At 37.9% G+C, this 21276-nt stretch overlaps 2 protein-coding genes across 13 annotated transcripts in view; one reads left to right on the forward strand and one right to left on the reverse strand.

Moving 5' to 3' along the window:
• C10H2orf88 (chromosome 10 C2orf88 homolog) overlaps nt 1-8792 on the forward strand; it is a 195396-nt gene extending 186604 nt beyond the window's left edge. For 6 of the 9 annotated variants that reach the window (XM_021923809.2, XM_009182612.2, XM_009182611.4 and 3 more), the window contains one exon: nt 4966-8792. In XM_021923809.2, coding sequence (XP_021779501.1) covers nt 5128-5415 — 288 coding nt within the window. In that variant the 5' untranslated portion in view covers nt 4966-5127 and the 3' untranslated portion in view covers nt 5416-8792. The remainder of the gene's footprint in view (nt 1-4965) is intronic. The other 3 variants (XR_004176599.1, XM_031651416.1, XM_009182613.3) reach the window with 1 other exon arrangement.
• Nucleotides 8793-9874: 1082 nt separating this feature from the next.
• The window catches only part of HIBCH (3-hydroxyisobutyryl-CoA hydrolase), a 122295-nt gene continuing 110893 nt past the window's right edge, over nt 9875-21276 (reverse strand). For 3 of the 4 annotated variants that reach the window (XM_031651414.1, XM_031651413.1, XM_009182619.4), the window contains 3 exons: nt 18136-18255; nt 14079-14112; nt 10147-10481 (listed from right to left, as the gene is read on the reverse strand). In XM_031651414.1, the coding sequence (XP_031507274.1) occupies nt 10366-10481; nt 14079-14112; nt 18136-18255 (270 nt within the window). In that variant the 3' untranslated portion in view covers nt 10147-10365. Of the gene's footprint in view, nt 10482-14078; nt 14113-18135; nt 18256-21276 lie in introns of all 4 variants that reach the window. The other variant, XM_031651412.1, reaches the window with a different exon arrangement.

Raw genomic sequence — 21276 nt, forward strand, 5'->3', positions numbered from 1 at the left:
TGGCAACCACTGGTCTTTTTACTGCCTCCAGAGTCTTGCCATTTCTAGAATATCATATAGTTGTAATCATACAGCATGTACCCCTTTCAGATTGGCTTACCTTAGTAATAAGCATTGGAGGTTCCTCCTTTTCTTTCCATGGCTGGATTATTATTATTATTTTTCTAAGATGGAGTCTTGCTCAGTCACCCAGGCTGGAGTAGAGTGGTGCAATCAATCTTAACTTACCACAACCTTCAATTCCAACTCCTGGGCCTGAGCGACCTCGGCTTCCTGAGTAGCTAAAACTGTAGGTGTGCACCACCATGCCTGGCTAATTTTTTTCATATTTAATTTTTTTGTAGAGACGGGGTCTTGCTATGTTGCCTAGGCTGGTCTTGAACTCCTGGGCTCAAGTGATACTCGCCTCAGCCTCCCAAAGTGCTGGGATTGTAGGCATGAGTGACTATGCCCAGCCTAACTCATTTATTTTTAATGCTGAATATATTCCATTGTTTAGATGTACCACAGTTTACCCATTCACCAAGAAGGACATCTCGCTTGCTTCTAAGTTTTCAAAGTTATGAATAAAGCTGCTACAGACATCCATGTGCAGATTTTTGCATGGATTTAAGCATTCAACTCATTGGGTTGAATACCAAGAAGCATAACTGTTGGATCATATAGTAAGAATATGTTTAGTTTTGTAGGAAACTGCCAAACTGTCCTCCCAAGATAACCGTACCATTTTGCATTCTCACCAACGATGAATGGGAGTTCTGTTGCTTTTGCCATTATCTCACTGTTTAAATTTACAATTCCTGAATGACATGATGCTGAACATTTTTCCATACATTTATGTGCCATCTATATGTAAGATGACTTCGGTGAGGTGTCTGTCCAGATCTTCTGCCCATTTTTCAATTAGCTTGTTCATATTTGTATTGCTGACTTTCAGAAGTTCTTTGTATACTTTAGATAACAATCTTATCAAATATAGATAACAATCTTTTATCAAATAAGCTTTTACAATATTTTCTCCCAGTCTGTGGCTTGTCTTCTCATTTTCTTGACCATGTCTTAAACAGAGCAGATTTTTAGTGAAGTCCAACTTATCAATTATTTCTTTAACATATCATGCCTTTGGCACTGAATCTAAAAGGTTGTCACCAAACCCAAGGTTATCTACATTGCTTCCTATGTTATCTTCTAGGAGTCCTATTTTATATTTAGGTCTATGATCCATTTCAAATTAATTTTGTGAAGGATTTAAGATCTGCGTCCAGCTTTTTTTTTTTTTTTTTTTTTTTGGCATATGGATGATTTGGTTGTTGCAGCACTCAGTGTTGAAAAGACTATATATGTGTGGTTTGGATTTTTAAACTAGTCTGATCATCTCTGCCTTTCAATTGTTATTTTTAGTCCATTTTTCTTTCAGGTAATTTTTCATACAGAAGGCTTTTTCATATGTTGGTTTTCTAATTGCCCCTCCCAACCCCCAATGTTCTTCCTTTCCTGTCTTCTTCTGGGTTAAATGTGTCTAATTCTTTTCCTCATAAGTCATACTTGCATTATCTCTTTAGTGGCTGCTGCTCTATTTTTAAAATCTTTTCCCTCCATTGTTCAGATTGGACACATCTGTAGATTTATGTTCAAGTTCACTAATCCTATCTTTTCCAACATTCAGTAGTCCACACAATGAATTTTTCATTTCACGTCTTGTACATTTCAGTTATTGATTTTCCATTTTTATTTTACAATTTCCATTTCTCTGAAATTCTTTTTTTGTTCACTAGTTTTTTCCTTTATTTTATTGGGCATACTTAAATAGCTACTTTAAAGTTCTATTATTAATTTCTATTAAGAAATGCTGGGTCTTTTTTTTTTTCTTGATTATGGGTCAGATTTTCCTGCTTCTTTGTATGGCTAGTAATTTTTTAATTGAACGGTAGGCATTGTGATTAATAACTTGTAAGGCATCTGGCTTATCTTTCTTTAAAAGGTATTGTTTTATTTCTTGTTAAAGGGGACTATTTCTGTTTGAACTTAGTCAAATGTGGTCCATAGGCTGGGCTGCCTATTTTTGTAAATGAAATTTTATTGGATATAGCCATACCCATTTGTTTAATATTAATATATTATCTGGCTTCTTTTGTGCTATAATAGCAGAGCTGAGTAGTTGTGACATAGACCCTATGTGTCTTAGTCCATTCAGGATGGTATAACAAAATACCAAAGACTAGTATGGAGTATTTATAAGACTGAGTGTTTATCAATAACACAGATTTATTTCTCATGGTTCTGGAGGCTGGGAAGTCCAAGTTTAAGGCATGAGCATATATGGTATCTTGTGAAGGCCTGCTTTGTGGTTCACAGCTTTTCAATGTGGCCCCACATGTCAGTAGGGGCAAGGGAGCTCTCTGGGGTCTCTTTTATGAGAGCACTACTACTCTAATATCATCACCAAAGCCCCCACCTCCAAATACCACCACGTTGGGGATTAGGTTTCAATATATGAATTTGGAGAAGCCACAAACATCCTAGCTCACAAGCCTAAGTCATAGCCCTTTAAGAAAACACTTGCCAACCCTTGCATAGGGTATGCTACTGATTCCTAAGGTGTCACATTTCTTGAGTAGTAACTAAATACAGAAGTGTTCAATGAGATTGCTCCACTCAGGCTGCAATTCCAAGGATTCTAAGTACTGTATAACTTCTGGTGTCACTGTTCAACCCTTAAGTCCTAGAGGAAGTAATCGTTTGCTAAGACTTTGCAGAGCCTCATCCTGGACATGCACATCCCAGTACCTTTGACAAGTCTCATGCAGATTTCTGCCTCTCTTCCCAATCTTGAACTCTATCTTATAAATTTCAGCTGTTTTAGTACCCAAACCTCTGTTCCATCAGAGTTGCCACTCTCTGACTCTCCTGGGGCTCAACTCCTATGGTAATGCTGGAAAATACCCCCAGGTAGAATCCCACAATGACCATCTGGGGGAGTTAACATCTTGTGTTTTTCTTCTCTCAGGGATCACAATCCAGTGTTGCTTGTTGCTCTATGGCTGAAAATACATGACAACATATATTTTGTCCAGTTTTAAAACTGGTTTTGGCAAATGCACAAATCTGGCACTAGTTACTTTGTTAGGGTAAGAAAAAACTGTTTTTGCAAAACAAAAGGTCTTAAAAAACACAGAATATTCTGATGGTTCCACTGATGGTTCCACTCATAGCCTTTCATTTATCTGACACTCATTGAGTTCTCCAAGTAACTTTTTTCAGGTTAACCATGTCCAATTCTCTTAACCATCCCTCACAGTAAAAAATAGACACTACAAAAAAATCATAACATGGTGATGATTAACAACCATGACAGTCCCCATCTTCAGTTCAGGCTAGTAAGCAAGACAGACACCACATATATCTGTTTCCTTTTTAAAATTAACATCTCTCAGTTTGCAGCATGAAGCAGGGCATACGGAACTAAAGGCAATTAAAAGCAGAAGACTGCCTTTCCTTTCTTACTCTCATATCACTCTCATTAGGGGTAGGAACAGATATAGTATTATGTGAAACTGGGTAGAATTTATAGAATAATATATGGTGGTAGACCTGGCAAACATCACCTCCTCTGGACATCTTTAATTACAAACTATTAAAAAAAATGAATGAGATGCACGTAAGCTTTTGCCTTAAGATCAGTGGTTTCAGGCCAGGCACAGTGGCTCATGCCAGTAATCCAGGCACTTTGGGAGGCTAAGGTGGGCAGATCACTTGACCCCAGGAGTTCAAGACCAGCCTGGGCAAAATGGCAAAACCCTGTCTCTACAAAAAATTAGCTAGGCATGGTGGCTTGTGCCTGCAGGCCAGCTACCCAGTAGGCTGAGGTGGGAGGATCACTTGAACCCAGGAGGTCCAGGCTACAGCGTGCCATGATTGCATCCTTTACTCCAGCCTGAGTAACAGAGTAAGACCCTGTCTTAAAAAAAAAAAAAGTGTTTTCAGAAACAAATTTTATGAATTTTTAGAGCTGTTTTTAGTCCCAAAACTAAGATACAATCAGGGACCATTAATCTCATTTATAGAGATTACCTGTGTTTCTTACAGGTTAGTCCTCTTTAAAATGAAGCTGTCTTGTATTGTTTTAGTTATCCTTAAGTCCCTTAAGAGAAGTTCACTCTGTGATAACACACATTGGGAGGCTTAGAAGGCACGTCACAAACATTGTCATCTATTTACTGACCAAACATCAAACAAGGGTAGGAATGATATATTTAGTAGGAAAAACTTTTAACCTTAATCTGAGCTTTTGTACAATTTCACAGGGAACAGTCAGAAGGAAAAATAGGTGGCTTTGCTATATGTAATCTATATTGTTTAGAAGTGGCACTAGAGTAAAGCAAACATTGTTTACTACTCTTTCAGTTGTAAATACGTGACCAGGGGATAAAGCCAGACTCTTAACAGTAGTCGCAGGTCTGTAGGCTCATGAGGTTTCGGGAGGAACAAATTTTGATGTGCTTGTTTTGCTTGACAGTATAGATCAGGACTCAGCAAACATTTTCTGTAAAGGGTCAGACAGTAAATATTTTAAGCTTTGTGGGCCACATAGTCGGTCACAATTATTCACTTCTGCTGTCGTAGTATGAATGCAGCCATGGATACATGTAAACACGTGAGCATGGCTGTATAAAAATAGGTAGCTGGAATTTGGCCCAGTGGTTTGCTAACCCTTGGTATAGATAAATCTAAGCTAGCAAAAATTGAATTTTTTCAGTTTAATAAAATTTGCAAGATCTTGAAAAAAATGTTTTCCTGTTTTGCAAGTTGCCATTTTTATTGAGTGATTATCTTTTTCTTCCACTGGTAAGATAAAGCTGTTTGTTTTTACCTCAGATTTCTTCCACGTGACCAAAGTGATGCCACTCAATCATACACTATTTTGCATTCTGTAACTTCAAAATGAAACCTACCTTCTCTTGACAGGTAAACACTACATGTGAAGAGTGGTGAAAGGGAACACTGAATACTGAAGTGGCCTGGAGAGGGAAAGCACTGGTTAACATCACATGGACAAATTTCATTGTTTTCTAAAGATGGCCTGGAAGTAGTCTGCCACTGCTTCCTCCACAAACAGCTCTTCATAACATGGGCTGCATGAAATCAAAGCAAACTTTCCCATTTCCTACCATATATGAAGGTGAGAAGCAGCATGAGAGTGAAGAACCCTTTATGCCAGAAGAGAGATGTCTACCTTCGATGACTTCTCCAGTTAATGTCAAAGAGGAAGTGAAGGAACCCCCAGGGACCAATATTGTGATCTTGGAATATGCACACCGCCTGTCTCAGGATATCTTGTGTGATGCCTTGCAGCAATGGGCATGCAATAATATCAAGTACCATGACATTCCATACATTGAGAGTGAGGGGCCTTGAGGCTGTAGGATGACAACACTTTGACTGTGGAGGTGCTAGTTTGAATACATGCGACAAAAGCAAAAACTGGTGTGAAAAAGTACAAATACCTATCTGGATTTAAAAATGTGTCTACGATAATGTCACTAGTATAAGAACACCTAGGATGAAATGCATTTTAAGTACTTCTATGTTAACAGAAATTTCTCTCTGTTTACTCTTAGATTTTAGTCATCTGAAGGGCTGAACAGAGGTCCTGTGATACCCAATAATCAACTGAATGTCATAGCACTTCTTCCTAAGTAATGGCATCACCAAAGAAAATGCTAAGGAATAAAAACTGCCCCAAATTCCAATGGTTATTTTAAAGGTTGTCCTTTAAAATAACAATTTTTTTAAATTTATACCCAAAAAAGTCCAGATATGAAAAGGGCTTTTCTAAAATTTCTTGGCACGGGAATGGCACTCAAATCATAGTGATTAACAGTAAGTCTTGTTTGTCAAGGATCTCTACTTCTTGACACAAATGAACCCTGTCTTAATAAGATATTTATTTTTGTAGATGAGAAGTGTAACTACCACCTTGGACCTCAGGGCCCTAACTAATTACAGCTGTTATTGGATGACTCAGACTTTGCCGACTTTGTGCCTAAAGCCATCTTAAAGATAACAGTTTATAGAAGCCATGACATTAGTGTTTATTGCATTGAATTAAGAAGCCCAGTGATATAACTATACAAGAAAACAAGTATGGGTACCGTTTATAAAGAGCAATCCAGTGAATCTTAAAAATAACAGAAACTTAGTCTGCAAGGTAGAAAGTTTCAGTTTTAATTGTGTATTAAGCTTTACTATCTCAGAGGTACAGAGAGCTGGAATATGGGCATTTATTCCCAGTTTTTTCTTGACTAGTGAGGCGGTTGCCATTAAAATTACTGTGAGACCAGATAATGCATGAAGATTTACAGTTGTATCGCAAAACGGAAAAGATAAAACTGTCCTTTGAGGAGAGTACTCGTTTTCTGGGTTTTTGTTATTTTTTAGTGGTAACACAAGCCTATAGGGCATTTATAGCCACCTATTATACTGTTTCCATAAGCCTAGCTACCTTTTAGGGAAGTATTTTTTCTTTTTCATTTTTACTGTCACAGCACATACACACCTTTTTGTTTTAAGGGATTAAGTACTGTTTGAAGATCAGTACTGTTTGAAGATCAGTAGTAACAGAAAATTTGGAAGGGGGAAGAAGAAATTAAGACATAACTTGTTGGAAAATTAAGACTTGACTTTCTAGAATTATCTTTTCATCAAGATTTGGTACACAATGAGTTTAAATGGAAAGGAAATTATTTAAGCCTGTGTGTGTTAGATCCACAATACACCACTGGTATTGAAAATATAAAGGTTAAAAAAAAGGCTTATTACCTCTTTAATGAGATAAATATGTATTTGTCTTGTAAGCACGCAGAAAATCTACCTCTAATTTTAACACTAATACTTTGAAACCCACAATCAAATAGAGTGAATTCTCCAAGTTACATGAGCAAGGAAAACATTATTTGAAATATGTCATATTTCAGTTGCCTTTGGACACGTCATCATTCAACTCTAATTTTACCAAGTCCCGGGATTTGTACTGTCCCATTTTACTTGCAATCTACAATTTATATAATTAATAGAAAAACAACCAAACCCATTCATACAAGGATCTGAAGTTATAAGGTTAAGGGCAGAAAGTTTCCCATAAGTATAAAACATTTCCAGGTCATGAAGAGTAGTTTAGGTTGAGTGACAAAAGCATAGATGTGGTTGTTTTTCATTCATTTTGCATCTCACACCAAGACATTTTTTGCTGCAAGGTCATTTGCTGCTTAAAATGTACAGTTAGGTATATAAAGTAAGTACAATGGTGAAAACACAAAGCCACATAAAGCAGCATGTCCCACTAAATTTTTCAGTGTACATAGGGACAGAGACAAGTGAGTTTGGTTGTATCTAAATATTTTAATTTCAGGTTCCTTCTGTGCCCTGGGCCACTATTTCCCAGGGGTGTCACAGGGGGATGCCTGCCAGATCCATATTAGCTAGAAGTCTGATCTCTGTTGCTGCCCTTCCTCAGCAACTATGGCAGTATAGTTTTATCACCAAGCACCATTCCCTTGTCCCTGAATCACATTTTAATAGAGTACGATATCTTGTGTACAATATTTCCGAAAAACTTATGTCTGAAATATATGCTGTATTGTATGTCAATCCATGACATATATGAACTACAAGGCTTGAATAATCAGTGAGCTAGTGGATAAATCAAGACAGGAGCAGATGGGAGAAAGATAAATAAGCAAATGCATTAAAAAGATGAACAAATGAATAAGAGATGAATAAACAAATTTACATTACATGTGACAGTTATCACGATATAGATTGGCATTCAAGATGGATGAGAATATCACTAATAGGATATTAGCCTTCTTTCATATCTTTATATTGAAATATGGGTTTTACTTCAATTTGAAGGTCTTTCATGAACAATAAAAGAGAGTAGAAGGACAGTCTGAGAAGGCAGGAGACATATAAAACAGATGACTGAAAGAATCTGAAAGACTGACTAGCTCCTGGAAAGGGAAACATTTGGAACATCCAATGTAAGGGCAAATGGGCTTCTATCAGCACAACAAAGAACCTCCAGGTGGCAACTGTGGAAGCAGGTTATCAGAGAAAATAAATGTGCAAATTCCTTATTTACAACAACTCAACCCCACAAATATGCTTCACTGCTGCCTTCCCCAGTTGTCACTTATGTACTTTTGTTACCTTTCAGTTACATGCCTTTGATCCTAAAATTCTCTACTTTTGTTGCCTTATCAGTTTGCAATCTGCCTGTGGTTATTAGCATTTAAAGCACAATTTTCAAGGGGACAAAAATGATTATCACCTTAGTCCCAAAGAAATAATTTCTGCCAAACTGCCTTATTAGTATTAAAAACAGACACACTGAATGAAGTAGCATGATACGCATATATTCTACTCAATATCATTGGCCTTTTATTAAATGGGAAACTATACTTTTGTATTACATAGTTTTAGAAATGAAAAGTTAGAGACTATAAGTAATGTCAAGAAACAGTAATTTAAAAACAAAGTTCTAACAAATATATTGTTTGCTTAATCACAATGCCCTCATCTTGTATTTGAATGACTAAATAGGACATGTCTTCCTTGGAGCTATGGGCATTAGTTCAGAAGCACTACCTGCATCTTAATTTTCAAAACTCAAGTTTTATTAGCAAATCCTCTTCTCTATAAGACTTAGCTAGCTATGAAGTGGTATATTTTTTCCAAATATTTTTCTGAAAACATTTGTTGTAACTGCACAATAAAAGTCCAGTTGCAATTAAGTAGTGTGAGTTCTTATTTAACTGAAGCAAATGCTTTCTGACATTGTGTACTTTGAATTTTTTAACAATATAAAAGACATTTTCTGCATTGTTAATAAATACAGAGAACAAAAACCCATTTATACAAATAATTTCTTGGATCGTTCAGGTCCAATTTAGGATCTTTAAGAGTATAAACGTAAATGTATCCAATATCATGGCATCTTTATTCCAGATCTGTTACTGAATTATTCGAAAGAAAAATGCTTCACGTAAAACAGAGTAAGAACTGAGAAAACATAAAGCAGTACCTTCTGGGCTGACATTTCCTCATCTATAAGAAGGGTGCAGGACATGATCTTTAATGTCTTTTTCAGAGTATGGGATGAAGGAGAAACTATAACAAGTTACAAAAAATTTATTTTGTTTATAATTTATTTTGTTTATAAACAAAAATTACAAACAAAAAATTATAAATTTTATTTATAAACTTACCTTTAAAATTATTTAAACAAAAATTACAAACAAAAAACAAAATAATAAATTTTGTTTATTTTGTTAATTTATAAACTTACCTTTAGTTTAAAAATTATTCTTGCCTAGAACTTTAAGGTTCTGAGTCTGGAATACCTTTTAGTTCTTTCATACCTTAAAAAGTACTTATTAACAATATTAATTATTGAATATATCTTTTGAACGAAAGTCTTCTTGCTTTCAATTAATTTTTTTCTCCTGACTTGAACCTTGTTTGTAAGGATAATTATCACACAAAAGTCTTACGTAAATTATAAAAAAACAGAGTGTCTCTAAGAGATTGGAGTTTCCTAATTTCTCATTATACTAGATTAACAAATATCACAAATAACAAGAAAATAATGCTTTCAGTTTCACCATGGGATGGTATTCTGATTATTTTAGGGAAGACCAAGTCTGAGTTAATACTGAAGAGGGACGTTAATAAAAATCTTTTCTCTTTGGTTTCTAATATTTATAAAAGGAGCTCTAATGTTTATAAAAGGAGCTCTTCTGTTACAGTAACTCAGTTACTTTAAAACACTCATGTATGGAGAAAATTCTATGAGGCATTAACACAGTATCCAAAACAATTTTCAGGGTCTTTATTTTTTATATTTTATACTTGATTTCATCAACATACAAGCCACTACCAAAAGCCAAACAAAGATCCCATTTCAATTAGATATACTGCTCTAGAGAATCTCTAAAGACCTTCACATTTTTCCATCTTCTAGAACAGGGATTGACAAACTTTTTCTGACAAAAACCAGACAGTAAATAATTAGGCTTTGTAGGCTTTACCTTCTCTATTGCAACTACTCATTTCAAAGCAGTCACAGATAATGTATAAACAGATGAGTATAGCTAGTTCCAATAAAGCTTTATTTGTGAACTCTGACATTTCATATACTTTTCATGTTATGAAATATTAGTCTTTGATTTCTTTTCCCAACCATTTAAAAATGCAGAAACCATTCTTAGCTTGCAGGGCATATAAAAACAGGCAGCAGGCTGCATTTGGGCCACAGGCTGTAGATTGCCAACCCATGCTACGAAATTACCTTAAAAGCCTGTCACCTCAAAATTTCAAATCATGGCTTCCCAAAGACTTAAAGTGATTATTCAAATCTTCATCAGTAACTTCTTTTAGATCAGCTGGTTTCCATTTTGGACTCTGGTCTTTATCAATTAAAACTGTCAAGAGAAGATACAAATGTTAGTACTATTTTTTTTCTAATATTACCAGATTTTACTTACCGAATTGACAGAAATTCTTATACTAGGCACATTTTTCTATAATACTTTTTTCCTGCAAAGTTCTTATATGTTTTCTATTTATCTTTTAAATTAAACCTCCAGGGATGGACAACAATATACTTTTGATGAGTGGGTGGATATTTTCTAACTTCCTAAGCCTCATGTCTTAGCTTTAATAAAGCCTACTGAATTAATCCAGTGGTTTAAACAACAGAATTCTTTTTTTCTTCTTGAAATAAAATTGCAAATGAAACCTCCACATACAAAACAGCTAAAACCAGTGGTTTAAAGTAAAGGCAGGGGAGGGCAGAGGGACCAGGTGTGCCTCCTAACCTCCTCCACACTGAATTTTGGGATGAAATTAATTGCTTAAGGTAGAGAAAAGAGGACTTCATGCATAATTAAATGTGGATACTGTTGTTCTGCTGAATCCTCCAGTTCAGACAGCTCTGGATTTTAAAAAATCAGGTTATCATGAAACCTTCTAGTTCTTCTATTTCAGTGTAGTCATCACTCATTATAGCCACATAGTATCCCCACAGGATTATGAGGCAATCTGTAACTTCTAAAAAAAAGGGGGGAGGAATGTCCAGTATACTGTAGTTATATAAACATTATCATTTGGGAGACTGGGAGGAAGGTATGCAAGATCTCTATATAATTTCTTACAACCACATGAATCTACAATGATCTCAAATTTTTTAAGTTATGGTTGTGGTAGCAAATTTCAACCATGCTTAAAATGCACATAATTCTTGTGAAGAATGGAAATATTTAAATGTGCAAACTATAGTGAATTAGAAAAACCTAATTTAGCATTTAAAGGCTAAAATAGTTAAAGAAGCAGTATGGGAACCAAGGAAGAAGGCTGCCTTGGTAGGTAGAGGGAAGCTTTTACACACAATTAAATGCAGATACTGGAGGTTTTGTTTTTAAGATTTAACTACCTACTATGAGATTCCGGTATCAGATCACTGGGATATTAAACACTGATGTTCTGACCCCTACTATTTGAAAGTTTGATATTCCATGAACAGTGTAAACGAAGAACAACCCTGGCACATTCTTTCCACAAGAATCCCTTTCACTGTTAAGTCTTCTGGTCAATACTACCTGTCTCCTTGAGATCCCACTGAAGGACCAGAGGAAAGAGACTATTAATCAAATTTGTTATTTTATTTCAAGCTAACAATTTTTTTACTAGAATAGATATAACATAAGTTTGTGCCATGTAGGCAGCTCAGGTTTTGCAAGTCTCCTGAGATAGCCACTACATGGAGTTTGAGTGGGTATCCAGCTACAGTAAGATAGTCTTTTTTTTTTTCCTTCTATAACCACAAAGTAATTTGTTCTAGATGTTAACAATAAGAATTTTTAACAACTGTTAAATTTGCTAATGTACTTTAACTTGCTAATGTGTTTTTATTATTAGCAAACTGCAGCAAACATTTGCCTATGTAAGAACACTACAATTTTCACTCTCAAGAACAGACACTGCTTTCTGAAAGAGGCAGCAATATACTTGCTCTTCATTAAAAAACAGCACAGGCCAGGCCCAGTGGCTCATGCCTGTAATCCCAGCACTTTGGGAGGCTGAGGCGGGCAGATCACGAGGTCAGGAGATCGAGACCATCCTGGCTAACATGGTGAAACCCCGTCTCTACTAAAAATACAAAAAAAAAATTAGCCGGGCCTGGTGGCGGGCATCTGTCCCAGCTACTTGGGCGGCTGAGGTAGGAGAATGGTGTGAACCCAGGAGGCGGAGCTTGCAGTGAGCTGAGATTGTGCCACTGCACTCCAGCCTAGGTGACAGAACAAGACTCCATCTCAAAAAACAAAACAAAAAAAGTAGCATAATAAGCACTTCCTTTATGAATCAGAACTTTGATGCTGATTGGTTTCAACATTTTTTCCTCAAAATAACAGTGTTTATCTAAAAACATATCTTTCTTTTAAAGAAGGGCTATTACAACATATAATGAATACTTGAACAATATAACCCTGTATGCTTACAGGTCCTCTAAAATCAGAGGTCTAGGCTGTAATCCACATGCAGCAAGAATGTGCAGAGAATTCCTGAGGAAAATGCCTATGTTACTTAGTTTCTACAAGACACATTGCCATCTCCTCCGATCAACTCCAGGTGCTGAATCCTAAAAAGATTTCAATCAAGTCCTTATTTCTGATATTGTATCATGTCAGAAATGAAATAACTCCATGAAGAGTGATTGTCTATCAAAGCTTAAGAGTTCAGAGAACATAACACAACCTTTTATTAAGATAAAAAAGTATATCCAGGCTGGGCACCGTGGCTCATGCCTATAATCACAGCACTTTGGGAGGCCGAGGCAGGCGGATCACATGAGATCAGGAGTTCAAGACCAGCCTGGCCAGTATGGTGAAACCCCGTTTCTACCAAAAATACAAAAATCAGCCAGGCATGGTGGCACGGGCTGGTAGTCCCAGCTACTCAGGAGGCTGAGGAATGAGAGAATCACTTGAACCTGGGAGGTGGAGTTTGTAGTAAGCCGAAACTGCACCACTGCACTCCAGCCTGAGTGACAGTGCAAGACCCTGTCTCAAATAAAAAATTTATCCAGAGTCTGCACTACTATAGTAAAATAATAAAAACAGGAACATTAGATATGCAAAATACATGGAGAGGGAACAACTCATTTTATACAACATAAATAACAGCTTTTTATAGGGCTAAGAGTTACACATAAAAAGGAATTACTGCAAGTTTGCTAGAAAAAACAGTCAAGCACTTCACTTGCTTTTTCTAAATCTGCTGACACTGGAGATAATAAGCAAAATGGAAAGTATTAATAAGACAATCTGTAGATGTTACTAATGATGTCATACAGTCTTTTTCCCCAGCAATGTTTAACTGCTGAGGTACGGGCAGGTGGAAAGTAGGGTTAGACCACTGGTCAGTTTTGCCAGACCAGCACAAAAGAGGGAGAAAGGGTAGGGGATTTGAGGGCTTTCTGTAAGGGAATAAATGCATGTTTCAAAGGACACAGCAGCAGGATGACAGCAGGATGAGTTTACAAGCTCAATGCTGCACTTACCAGAGGTAGTCCATGATTGTAGGGGCAGGATTACCTTATATATAAATTAGGGAACAGTGGCCAAGTTATGTGAATTTTTAAAACAATTATCAAAGACTGATCCTCCTTTTCATATCCCAGATGGTAACATATTTTTTAAAAACATACACAATTTTTCAACCTTCATAAAAGTTTTACTTTCACTACTAAAACAACTATGGGTTGAATATTCTTTATCTGAAATGCTTGGAATCAGAAGTGTTTCAGGTTTTTTTTTTTTCCAGATTTTGGAATATTTGCATTATACTTACAGTCCAATGAACATTTCCTTTGAGTGTCATGTTGGCGCTCAAAAAGTTTCAGATTTTGGTACATTTTGGATTTCACGATTTGGGATGCACAATCTGTATCTTCTTTAATTAACAGCATATGCTCACAAATCCCATTTCTCCAAAATGGTAAGTTCCCATTTGCCACTTACCAGCTCTAACGCCTTCATGAAAGTCATGACCTCTCTGAAAGAAAATTGAGATTAAATGGGGATAATTTCTGGGTGTCCTTATTCTGGGTTTTCTTGTCTCTCCTCTATTCACTTCAGCCTTCCACTTCCATGGCCACAACCTGAATCATGACATTCAGAGACTGAACCACCTCTGATAGCCCACTCTCTGATCACCACCTCCTAATCTTATTTGCTCAAGTATCTCCACTGCTACACATCCTTGATCTTACTGAAGTCCACTGATCCTATGACTTTTTCCCCATCTGCTGGCTTCACTTTGCTATTCATCCAGCCCAGTCTCACCAGTCCTTTAATATGGTCACTTTCCTGTCAAAATGCCATCATCTCCCTCAAACCTTTTTCTCTTTTTTACAATCCTAGCAAAATCCTGGCAACAACTAAACCCTACCACGTGCCCCTGCCTGCACTTCAGCAGCTAAGTCTTGCTGCAGAAAATCATACAACTGTGACTGGTTTCATTTAAAATTCATGATCAAAAATCTCAAACAGGCACAGAAAACTGCCAAACAATCAAAGATCTCTTCTCAGCTCCCCAAGATAATGATTTAAAGTGTTTTCTGCCTTCTCAACCTCTACCCGTAGAGCACACTCTTACTATAGTCTCAGTCAATTACTTAACCTCTGACTTCTTTAAAAATACAAGAAGCCCTTAGATATGAAGTCTTGTCTTCCCACCACTAAAACGCCTGTAGGCAACTGCGGCCATCTGCACCTGCCTTCCCTTTCAATGCCGTGGAGGAAAGGACCATCCCTTTTTCAAAGACCAGTCCTCCCTTGCATTCCAATTCACATCTCCTCTTGCCTTCTCAAGGACGGACTTTGCTTAATGTGGTCATTCACTTTTCTTTTCCTAGAATCATCAATGTAGGCAATATAACTGAGTGGCTAAATGCATGCAGTTCAAATGTCTAGGTTCACATCCTGATAGCTACATATTAACTTTGTGACCTTGGACTAGTAATTTCTCCAACCCCAGTTTCTTTACATGAAAAGGCAATTTATACATCCATCGTAGGATTATTTTAATCCACATCCAAGCACAGTGGTTGACACTAAGTGTTCAGTAAATATTAACTACCATTAGTATCATCAACATAATCTTTTTTCTCTATTGGATCATTCCCAATCATTTTTAAACATGTTCTAGTACCTTCCATCTTACAAAATAAAAAAGGAACTTCATTTGACTCCACAGTCCCAGCTTCTTTCCTATTTCACTTTCAAGAGTATTCATCTACACATATTCTCTCCACTTCTTCACATTCCATTTTCCCTCTTCAACTTACTACTCTCTAACTTCTGCCCCCACTCCTCTAAAATGGCTTGCCAAAACCACCCATGATGTCGGCATCACCAAGGTCAAATGACACTTCTAACCTCATCTACACTTCAACAGTGTTCAACACTGTCCATTATACCCTCCTCCCTGAAACATTCCTCTCTTCCTTTTGTGACGCCACACTCTCTAGTCCTCCTACCTCTCCATCCTTTTTTTCCTTCCTACTGCTCTTTCTCTACCACACCTCAAAATGTTGGAGTTCCTTAGGGCTCAGGTCTGGACTCTCATTTTCTTTCTATATGATTTTATCTATTCAGTGCTCAACATGGCAGCCTGAGTGATCAGTTCTTTAAAGTGTAAGATCATGGCATTCCTCTCCTCATAATCATCTAGTGGCTTCCCATTTTACTCAGCCAAAGTCCTTATAGAGACCTTCAAGGCTCTGTATGCTCTGCACAGCCTTCCTCTACTCTGGCCTCATCTCTCACTCACCACAACCTCTGCCCCCCACCCCCTTCCACACAGCCTTTTGTGGTCCCTGGCATAGGCAGTCATGCTTCTGCCTCAGAGCTTTGTTCTTGCAGTTCCCTCTGCCTGGGATGCTCTTCCTCTAGATAATTGCATGGCTTACTTCCTTACTTCTTCCAGGAATTCACTCAAAGAACATCTCAGTGAGGCCTCCTCTGATCATCCCATCTACATTCATCCCCGTTACCCTATATCACATATCCTGCTTCCTTTTTCTCCTTAATAGTTAATAATCATATAATATATATTTTATGTATTAATCTTGTTTACAGTCTATTTCCCCATTATAAAGTAAGTTCCATGAGGGCAGGGATTTTGTCTGTTATCCTACTCCCTACTCCCCAAGATAATGATTTAAACTGTTTTCTGCCTTTTCAACCTCTACCTCTGGAGCACACCTATGTACCTGGAACCTATGTACCTGGGTATCTCTAACAGTGTCTACCACATAGTAAGCACTCTTGTTTAGTAAATAATGAATCCCCAAGGTTTTCTTAATTGCTGTTGGTGTCTTTCAGATTTAAATCTCCAACGCATTCCTCTAATCTCTAACTCCTAAATGCATTCCTTCCCTCACATCCAGCAAGTCCTATCAATTCTATCTCCTACATGTGTCTCAAATCCATTTACTTCTCTCCAATGCCACCACGTTTGTCTAAGCACTACTATTTCACACCTGGATCACTGCAGGAAATCTATATCTGGTCTCTAAACTGTTCTTGAACCCTTCCAACCCTATCTCCACATAGCAGCAATAATTTCCTTCTTAAAGCAAATTGAACCGAATCAAATGAAAAATCAAATCACCTCCTGCTTAAGCCTAAGAGGCTTCTCAACATACTCCTTTCTCATCCTTTAGGTCACAAATGAAGTGACATCACAAAGATGTCTTCCCTAACCTACTTACCTAAAGGAAGCTTCCCATTGCCCCCCAACTCCCTCCTGTCCCTGCATCAATCTACCACCAACCCTGTATGTTTTCCTTTAAAGTACTTATCACAATTTATAATTATTTTACTTAGTTTACTTGTTCTTTATAGTCTCAGTAGACTAAACTCCATGAAAATAAAGGACTTGTCTTCTGATTCAACAACATAAGGCTAACACTAAGCATAGTGCCTGGCACATAGCTAACATATTTGCTGAGAGAATGAAGGCAAGAATCAATCCATCTAGAAAGTGCAGTGAAAGTGTAATGAAAAACATGGAATTTGTGAGGTATACAGGACAGTGGTCAAGACTCCAGGCACTGGAGTAAGACTATCTGGTTTCATATGCCATATGTCTGTCACTTAATAGCAGCAAAACCTTAGGCCGGTCACACCACTATGACCGCTATATCACAATTTCTTCATCTGTAAAATGGAATCAATAACAGTACCTATCCTTCTAGAGATACTGTAAGATTTAATGGAGTAAATGCATATAAAGTGCCTAGCATAGTACCTGCACATAATAAACAATAGACATCAGCTGCCATTTACATCCCACAAGGAGTGACTTTAAGACATGGCTAATAGAGTTATTTCTAACTAGATGAACTACACTGAACATCTTATGTCTGCTTTCTGGCTATTAAGCCAAATATTCCCTTTAGTCCATATGTTAGTCTAAATAATAAGATGCTTCTTAGGGGCCCTCTGAAAATAAAGGATGACTCTGCCTTTAAAGAGTTTGTCATCTGGAAGAAGAAACAAATATAAATATGAAATGTTTCATGAAATCAATATTCCATGTGATTATTGTCCACTTTATGTTTACAATGGTACTTTAATAATGCTCATTATTTTAAACATGTAACAGACTAATAACTTCCATTTATGCATTTACTTTATATATATCTGCTTACAAACAAGCCTCTTCATTTTACCCATGAGGGAATTCACATTTACAGAGTTTACACGCCTTGCCCAAGGTCACAGAGACCATCGCTGAAAGACATTAATTTCTATTTTGAATTCCTCTAAGATGAAGTTAGAGAGCTTCTTATACTGACATGCAAATATAATTGCTATTTTATAAAGGCTTAGTAACAATCTGGATAGCAATACTTCCACACATCTAAAACTAACTGGCCCGTTGTGTTTTTGTAAATTTACAGGTGGTTTTAATTTTGTTTGCAATTGTGTATTTTACAAGTTCTACAATAAATGTATGTTACTTTCAGAACTAAAAAATGACAATTTTTTTTTTTTTTTTAATTCTTACCATACAAGCTTGACTTAGCCGATACTCCATAGTTAGTACTTCTTGCAAGGTCTTTGAAGACCCCTCCATGAGTTGCCTTAGTGTAATCTTCAAAGATGTTGGAGACATTTTATTAATTACCTTTTGGGGGAAAAAAATGTACTACTGTTAGTCCAATAGTTCCTTTATTGTCTATAATAAATGAGCAGAGTATCTATGTAAACAATATTAAAATATGCCAAAATCTCATAAAAGATTATACCTAGCTTAATCCTGCCAAAGCACCAAACAGAAGTTTTCTAATCTGCTACAAAAACATCATTCCACAAGTGAAAAAAATTCTGTACCTGTGACTAAAGTAGTAAAATAAATCCATATTTGTAGTCTGCCTAGCATAAATTATGCCAACTAGTTAAGCAAACAGCAATTATACTTAAATAAAATCAATACACACCTTACAAACCAATCATATTCATAGAGTGAAGGAAATAACGCATACAGTGGTCCACTTCCAAGACAAAATGCCTTGAATCGGCATAGGTCAGCCAACTACAGAAGAAACAGGATATACTAGGCCCCTGCTTGGACAGCCAAAGGCTGCTTGTCAGCCTCCCCCTTCATTCCCTTTCCCCCCACTTAGCTGCCCTCACCTCACCTGAACCAAAGTTTAGTCTAGATAAAAGCTTACTAGTCTGCAAAACAGCTCAATTTGTTTGTTCTTACTATCCTGCCCAGCTACTTAGGTCATAAGTCAAATACTTGACGAGCCCCTGAGCTAACTAGGATTGCAGTGCATTGTGGGCTGCAACAAAATGCAGCAAGACAACCCAAAAAAAACACATAAAGCCGCTGCCTAACACTCAACAGGTGACGTCCGGGACGACTGTGACCCTGTAGCATTCAGCCTACAAGGAACCAGGGGAGGGACCTGTGCACTAGGGGGTAAGTTGCTTGTTAAAACTGTGCCCGGTGTGCCTGCACGCCAGACACCCGATCTTGCAAGACCGTCATTAGAAGTCTCGCTTTCGCTATTGTCTGGGTCTCTGAGTCCATTCTGTGGGTTTGGACAGTTGAATTGTTTCTCACAACCTGGTGGCCCATACGGCTATCTCTGTGCCTGTATGGAGTTAAGGGAGACGCACCCCACTTGATTTATGTGGCCTGCTCTGGATGTCTTGGCTCCCCACAGAAGCCATAGACAAACCCGAGACTTACTCAGGAGGCAGCGGAGGTGACACAGGGAGAAGAGCAGGCACCATGGCAACCAGCCAACCTTGTGCATGATTCAAGGTAGGAAAGTTGGACTATGAGCCCTGCCTTGGTGGTGGGGCATTTTTGGAGAACCCGGGGTGTGCAAGAAACCTCCAGTAAGTGGGGCTGAGTACACAGGGAAAATCTCAGACACAGAGACTAACTGAAAATGTCAAACAGGAATTCCAGGCCTAGAGAACAAAGGAAAGAGGGAACTAAAAAGACCCCCTCTGACATTCTCCCAGATAGTCCGTTGGGGAGAATGTTGCAGGTTTGAATGGATAATCCTCAAACCAGGAACAAGGAAAAGCAAAAAATGATAGAGTATTGCTGTTTTATCTGGCCCAAAAAGCCCATGTCAGCCTTCGGTCTTTTGGCCTAAGTTTGGCTCAGATGAGGATTGGGTGTGCCAAGCTTTAATTCTCTACGTGAATGATAAAACCCATCCACACAAGAGGATGTGGGTTATGTTCTTTGTTGGATTAGTGAATGAACCCCCTGTTCCCCCTTAAAGAGGAAGAGCACAGTAAAGAGCCCTCACCCAATGAAAAGCCCTAGGACCCCCCAACATGCTTGCCCCTCCCCCAAACATCTCACAAGGCAGAGGACAGAGAGATCAGGGGGCAACAGGAAAATTGGAGAAAGAGAAATCTGGGGGTCATAAAGGAGCTAAACCCAATGCTCCTTAAATCCTTATCCGAACTTGAGGAAATAATTAGAACAATGTAAGAAGGACATTGAGAATTTCCCTATTTCTTCTGAACAGTAGACGTCTAATATATACTCTCTTAGAAAAGTCCCTATGGGACAGGGAGGAGTTGGATTTGTGAATGCGCCTCTAGCAAGTACTGAGGTTAGGAATTTTAAAAAGGAAATGAGGCCATTCTTGGAAGATCCCCTTGGTTTAGCAAAGCAGCTAGATCAATTTTTAGGACCCAATTTTTATACTTGGGTTGAGATGACATCAATCAGGAATATCCTGTTTACTGGGGAAGAGAGGGGATTAATTATAAGGGCAGCCATAACCATTTGGGAAAGACAGCATCCTCCCGGGTAAGAAGTCCTGCTAACTGAACAGAAATTCCCAAATGCAAATCCTGGATGGGATAACAATAAAGAGATTGGGCCCACATGCAGGACCTAAGGGAACTAATAATTACAGGGATTAAAAAGTCCACTCCTCCGTCATAAAACGTCTCAAAAGCATTTGAGATTCAACAGCAAAAAAGAGGAGACTCCCTCTGTGTTGCTGCAGAGGCTCAGGGATCAAATGAGAAAATATTCAGGATTAAATCCAGAGGACCCAGTAGGGCAAGGCCTTTAATTTTAAAGGTTAATTTTCTGACTAAAAGTTGGCCTGATATTACTAAGAAACTGCAAAAGGTTAATGGATGGAATGAAAAACCAATTAAGGAATTACTAAGGGAAGCTCAGAAGGTTTTTGTAAGAAGAAAGGGAGAAGATATAAAGAAAGGAAATCAGAAAGATAAAGGGGAGGAAATGGCAAACGTAGAGGGCCAGAAAAAGAGGTAAGCTGCTGACCCTGAAAGCAAGAGAAAGCCTGGTACACAGCTGTGTGTGGGGGAGCCACTGGACTAAGCAGCCGAGACAGGGAAGGCAGTGTAAGGCAGTGTAAGACACTGTGCAGGTGCACTGGGTGCCCAGAGAAAAAGAGTCTGTCAGACATGGGGGAGCCAGGGCACAGCAAGGCTCAGCTCATGCCCAGAGAGGGAAAGAAGAAGAAACTGAGTGTGAGGGAAAAAGGAAATAGGGGATGACAGAGACAGATAAAAGAAGAAAATGAGCGAGAGAGAGACTGGAAAAGACAAAGATCAAAGAGAGACACAGGTGAGACTGGGGAGAGAAATAATGTAAAAGGAAGAAAGTGCAAGAGGAGGTGAGAGAATGTGG

This window comes from Papio anubis, chromosome 10 (genome assembly GCF_008728515.1).
Source record: "Papio anubis isolate 15944 chromosome 10, Panubis1.0, whole genome shotgun sequence".
NCBI classification, from domain to species: domain Eukaryota; kingdom Metazoa; phylum Chordata; class Mammalia; order Primates; family Cercopithecidae; genus Papio; species Papio anubis.